The 6,668-nt window shown below is 34.7% G+C and overlaps 1 protein-coding gene across 1 annotated transcript; it reads right to left on the bottom strand.

Moving 5' to 3' along the window:
- Positions 1-1,351: 1,351 nt before the first annotated feature.
- Positions 1,352-2,299, bottom strand: LOC122011352 (zinc finger MYM-type protein 1-like). The gene has a single exon (XM_042567735.1). It carries the CDS (start codon positions 2,297-2,299, stop codon positions 1,352-1,354), a length of 948 nt encoding a protein of 315 aa, XP_042423669.1.
- Positions 2,300-6,668: the final 4,369 nt, after the last annotated feature.

The following is a 6,668-nucleotide window of genomic DNA, read 5'->3' on the forward strand; positions in this document are numbered from 1 at the left end:
TGAGAATACTACATCCATGTTGGTTTAATTTCTAATACCATTATTTTGCTAATATATATTAAACATATTCGATCTCTACTAGATTAATGTTTTAGGACAAACATAAATTTATTTCAAGTGACACTTATATATAGGAACCTTTACAATAACTAAAACTAATTCTTTTATTCTAGAGAATAATATAATAAAGTCAAACTTTCAGTAGAGAAATTTTTATTAAAAAAATATGTAATTGCTAATTGGCATTCTTTGCAAATGATAAAGTCATAATTTAGGTTTTAAATTTTTAGATTGACATAAGTAAATCTATTTTCACCATTTCACTAAGTGGCAAAGTGAGACACTGATGCTAAGTAATTGCCTTTAATCAGTGGCGGATCCAGAAATTTAATCATGGAGGGGCGGTCGCGATCTAAGCGCGGTGAATTTTTTTTGAATAATAACTTCTATGTAATTAAAAAATATTTTTAAATAACTTGGTATACAGGAGAAAAAGGTACAATATTATGAAAAAAAACTCGTACAATAATATTAAAATATTAAAACAATATACTAACAAATACGTGACAATTGCATTCTTCGAGACTCCATGTTCTGAAAACGTTGTAAAATTGGCTCATTGTCGACAATATTAAAAACATTTTTCTCGATATAGACTACCAAACTATCATTCATCCATTCATCTCCAATCCTGTTTCGCAAATCTGTTTTGACAATATTCATTGCCGAAAACACTCTTTCAACGGTTGCAGTAGCAACTGGAAGAAGTAAGGCTAACTCAATCATCCGATAAACCAAAGGAAACACACGGTTCTTCATTGTTTCAATCATTTTCTTTGCAAGAGCTCCCAAATCTGAAATGCCTTCAAACCGTTCATCTGATCTGACGTCATCAATATATGTTTCAAGCTCTTGTTCAACCAACATACGCTCACTCCAAGAAAAATCATCCTCATAAAAATGAGCTAGACGTACTAATTTTTGTACATCAAATCTAGAGAACGAATTCCTAGGATCAAGGCATGACATATAAATCAACAAATCTGTAGTTGTTTCAGAGAAACGACTATCCATCTCCTGTAGAATAATATCAATAACCTACAATTTAAAAATCAAACATAAAAAAAAAATTAGTAAATATGTTACTGTTTAAAAGAATTTAATTGACGGTAAACAAAAAAAAGAATTATGAAGTTACCTCACAAAAGATTTCAACATGGTAGTAGTGATAAAAATTAACATTTTTCCCATCTCTCTTCAAACGACTACGACTGTTGATATTATCTGTCATATTAATTATTTCAATGGAATGAGTGTTACAAAACTTTTTCACATCCTCAAGTAAAATATCTCATCCAGAATCTCTCAACTTTTGCAATTTGCATTTCACATTATTGATCAAATGCATCGCATTCACAATATTTTGATCTTTCTCTTGTAGAACGGTTGACAAATGATTTGTGATTGCCAATATACGTTTCATCAATAGTAGAATAAACACAAATTCATACCTCTCCATTCTTTCAACCAAAGTTCTACTTAAACCCTTAGAAGAACGATCACCATCATCAATCAAATTTTGAAGAACCTCTATAACAGATGACCACATTTGTTCAATACGACATAAAGTTGAATGATGAGACCCCCATCGTGTATCTCCAGGTCTAGCTAGACTAGTTTCTTGGTTTAGTCCTCTACCAGAACTAATCTCTCCTCTTTCAAGAAGTTTAACTTTTCTATCATGTTCAAGTTGTCGAAGTTTGTCGGCCCTTTTGCAAGATGATGCAGATGTGTTCACAATCGAACCAACAATCCACATGAAATCACAAACATATTGATTTGCTTGAGCAACAGCTACAACCACTAGCTGGAGTTGATGAGCAAAACAATGAACATACAATGCATACGGATTTTCGTTCATTATCAGTGACTTTAAGCCATTAAATTCTCCAGACATATTTGAAGCACCATTATATCCTTGACCCCTCAATCTCGCCACTGACAAACCATACTTAGCAAATAAAGAGTCGATTGCCTCCTTCAAACAAGCAGCTGTAGTTGTTGCAACATGAACTATAGCTATAAATCGTTCAATCACCTCTCCATGTTTGTTCACATATCTAATAACAACTGCCATTTGCTCTTTTACTGAACAGTCACGAGCCTCATCAAGTAGTAAAGTGAACCACCTATCTCCAAGATCAGCTAGAATAACATTTGTGGTCTCAACTGCACAAGCATTCACCAACTGCTTTTGAATTTTTGGGGCAATCATTTGATTATTTCTAGGTGCATTCATTCCAACAACTGCCGCAACTTCTGAACACTCTGAGCTATACCATTTGAGCAATTCTAAAAAATTTCCTCTATTGGATGATGTTGAAGACTCATCATGTCCCCGAAAAGGCAATCCTTGTAACAACAAAAATCGAATTACTTTTAAAATGGAAGTCAAGCGTTTGCGATAAGCAACTTCAAGCTCATGTTTCCCCGATGAAAATGAATACTCCACACTTTGTCTTTGATTCTTGAAACCCTCAAACTGTATTCTTGCCTCATTGTGCGCACTACCAACTCCACCTACATGCTCATTGAATTTTTCAATTGTTTTTTTCCAATTTATGAAACCAGATCTCGTAAACACATCATCTCCTCCAAACCCTATATTACTAGGTCTAAAAAGATAACACCAGAAACAAAAGGCTGCATCCTTTGAAACACTATACTCCAACCAATCACGGTCTTTAAACCAAACATCTCTGAAACATCTATTGTCTTTACCCATTTTTTTTCTTGGAAATTTATGGCCTCGAGGTTGACAAGGGCCCATAGCAACATATTCTTTTCGAATACGATCTCTAGCACCAACATCATACTCTTCAATCAATTTTCGTAAACCAGGATCAGCAACAATTTCTACTTCACTACTCAGATTTTCAATATTTTCAAATAAAATTTGTGGAGGAGGAGGAGGAGGTGGTGGTGGTTGTGGTGCAGGAGTAGACTCTTCATCCGGAACACTAGAGGATTCAATTGAACTCCTAGGCCTCTTTGCAAAATATTTCAACATTTTCTACAAATTATAATGTATGAGAAAAAATTATCAAAATAAAATAATGTGAACAATTTAACAATAACACAAATAAATTATTCACCATCATTCATCAACAATTCTTTTTAAAAACATAAAATTAATTTAGCATAAATTATCAATATTCACAAATTACAATTAACTAACCGCTAATAAAAAACACTAATTACATAGTCAGAGTTTATACAAAAATTAAATTATAAATTATCCAACCATTAAATATGCAAAATCTAAATTTTCAATTATCTAACAATTAAATATAAAAAACAATTAAACATTTAAACTATCAAAATTTTAAATTGTTAATTGTAGCATACATTATAATCAAGAAATAATCAAATAATTATTAAAAAAATAAAATAAAATAAAATCCAATAATCCACTTACCTGAAGGGCGAAGGCTGAACTCTGAAAGCTTCACCTTTGGACTTTGATATTTTGCCGCTTTGATTGGTACTCGGTAGAGAGAAAAAAAAATCTTCCGCCTTAGTCGGCGCTCGACAGAGACAAAAAAAGCAAAGGGCGAGTTTGTGAGCGGCGCTGCGGCGGAAACAAAAAAAAACGAAGGAGAGCAGAAAAATTGGTTCACACTTAAAAAAAGCAATTGGTTTGACACGTGGCTCACAATTAAATTGAAAAAAGTAATTAGAAAAATATAAAAAGTAAAGATTTATATGGAAACGTGTCAAAAAAGGAAACCTTCATAAAAAGCAATTAAAAACGTGAATCTGTGAATGGGTCTTCCGTCTTCATCTCTTCGACTTCGACGCGACTCCGCCTACGATGATTTTTTTTCCGGCTGCTAGCTGCTGCGAGTGAAGAAGGAAAATAATGAGCTTGTAGCAATGGAAATCAGAATCATCCACAACAAGGTTGTCTTAAGTAAAGAGGAAAGAGAATTATCCCTAATTTTTTTTTTGTTCCGCCGGCAAGGGGGGGCGGCTGTAAGACATCCACGCCTCCTATAATAGCAACAGGAACTAGCATAAATTAAGTCAATCAACCTTTAATAAAAAACCACCTCCAGACCATGAGACATAATGACTATATTAGCATCTCAAACCTTATTTCTTTTATATGAGTAATAAAGGTAGGTAAAGTTCCAAACATAGGTAATATTAATAAATGCCCGTAATCTATGTTAAACATAAGGGAGTGATAATGGAATGATATATTGAAGAATATTAGTAACTAGAAAACAGACCTTGATTATTTCCCACAAAGGTTGTTTCTTCCCATGCTTTCCATTCTCTATGTTGAACAATTTCAAGGCCCTTCAAATGTTCATAAGAGATTTTACACTTTTAGTCCATTTAGTATACAAGGACAAATTATAATAAATATTCACAATATTTTTCTAATAAAGCTTACATAGTCACAATATTCTTCCAAGTCTCATCACGATTGTGATGACTGAGAGGATCTAACAAAGAAACAACCTCTTTGTGAGGATCGATGACGGTCAAAATCTAATGGGAACTACATATATACACAATTATAAAGGCATGTAGTTAAGCAAGTGTTTAGCAAAGAAGAATGAGTGTTCGACCACTGTTTTACATACCCTATGTTAACTGGAACCAAAACTAGTGAAGGTGCTGGAATTCCGTTCTGTTTGAATTTCCATGTACAAAAAAATTGTACAAGAACAAATCTTTTTCTAACAACTCACATGTTCGATCAAACATGTGTTTGGTCAATCAAGCAAGTTCTCGAATGATCAAAGCACACCTTGATCAAAGTACAAGATCGCTGGCCTCTTGTGTTGGTATTCAAGATCGATACAAAGAAAACTAAACTAATTACGCAGTGGAATTAAAGAACTAGTTGTACCTTTCCTTTGTAGCTAAAGACCTCTTGATCTTCTACCGTATTCTTCTCCTCTTCTTGGACGTCGTGTGGGCGACGATCTATCAAGACACAGCACCCTCCTTCTCTTCTCGATTTCCAAATCACCGGCTACAAAAGGAGTTTCTAGGATGGAGCACATTCTAATCTTCTTCCTTCTCTTATTCTTCCTCTTCTTCAAGCTGCCGCCCATCAAGGGAGAAGGGGCCGCCTGCCCTAAGCAAGGAGAAAGGGGGAAAGAGGCGCCGACCCTAAGCAAGGAGGAGGGGGGAAGGGCCACTGGCCCTAGAGGGACAGAGAGGTGCCGCCGGCCACAAGCAAGGGAAAAGAGAATTGTGGAATTATTATTAGGTTTTAGGGGGTGCCACCTACTCCTTTTATAACCTTTACCATCGGTTACAAAGAAAGAAAAATAACAGAATTCTGTTAAGAAAAAATCTTCCTTTCTAGGATGGGGAAAACCAAACCAAAATCAAGTTAAACCAAACCAATTTAAGTTAAACCAAACCAAGTTGTGGATGGATGGATGCGAGGCTTTATATAGAGGCTACAATAGGGACCTAGAGGAGGAATTGGTTTAGGCCTCCTGATGGGCTTGGGCTTCCTGTTTTCGGCCCGAACACCCAACTCAAGTCCATCAATAATAACTCATACCACTAAAAGGTTATTATTGAACTACCACACCAATCCCATATTACAATATGGGCTCCTTCTTATCATGAGTGCATTAAACTCCCTGTGTTTAAGATATCGTATGTCCGTTAATTAAATGAGTTACTGACAACTCAATTAATTAACATCTGATTCCAAGAGTAGTACCACTCAACTTTATTATCATGTCGGACTAAGTCCACCTATAGGGTTTACATGATAATCCATATGAGCTCCTTAAGGGGACATCATCAACCTAAATAATTAGGACACAGATTCCTTCTATAATCAACAACACACCATATAAATAGTACTATTTCTCAACTCATTGGGTCTATTGATTTAATGAATAAATCTCATCCATTGATAAGTTAAAGAAATAAATACTAAGTATACATGCTTGTTATTATATATGGATTAAGAGGATGCACATCCATAATAACAGAGGTTCTGTTCTTTTATGAAGTCAGTATAAATCGAACAACCTCAAATGATCCTACTCAATACACACATAGTGTACTTGTGTCATTTTATAGTCAAGACAGACTAATATCAAATTACACTACAACTGTTCCAATAGTTTGTCTAAATCTATCTTGGTTATGAGCTACTATTTATAATTTATAAGGAACCGACAACATGAACTTCTGTGTGGCACCACACACCATGTTATCTGTAATATAAATTAAATGGACAACTGCATTGACATATATATAAATATAAAATACAAACATTTGACCAAAGTAATTCTCATTTCAAATTATTTTAAAACAGATGTTCATACAAAAGCTTGGCTTATGGGATACATCCTAATAATCTCCCACTTATACTAAACGACTATGCTGCCATAAATGTTGTCATACATCTGATTCTCATCCCCTCAACATGCCTATCAAAAGCTCTCGCCGGAAGGGCCTTAGTGAAAGGATCTGTCAAGTTATCTACTGATGTAATTTTGGCGACAACAACGTCTCCTTGTTTTACAATATCTCGTATCAGGTGGTATTTACGCTCAATGTGTTTACTTACCTTATAGGCTCGTGGTTCCTTCGAGTTTGTTACTGTACCATTGTTATCA

This window comes from Zingiber officinale, chromosome 8A (assembly GCF_018446385.1).
Source record: "Zingiber officinale cultivar Zhangliang chromosome 8A, Zo_v1.1, whole genome shotgun sequence".
Lineage (NCBI taxonomy): Eukaryota > Viridiplantae > Streptophyta > Magnoliopsida > Zingiberales > Zingiberaceae > Zingiber > Zingiber officinale.

What these genes read in the sequence shown, in the direction of transcription:
- LOC122011352 (XM_042567735.1), bottom strand. Translation starts at nt 2,299, where the DNA reads ATGAATGCACCTAGAAATAATCAAATGATTGCCCCAAAAATTCAAAAG.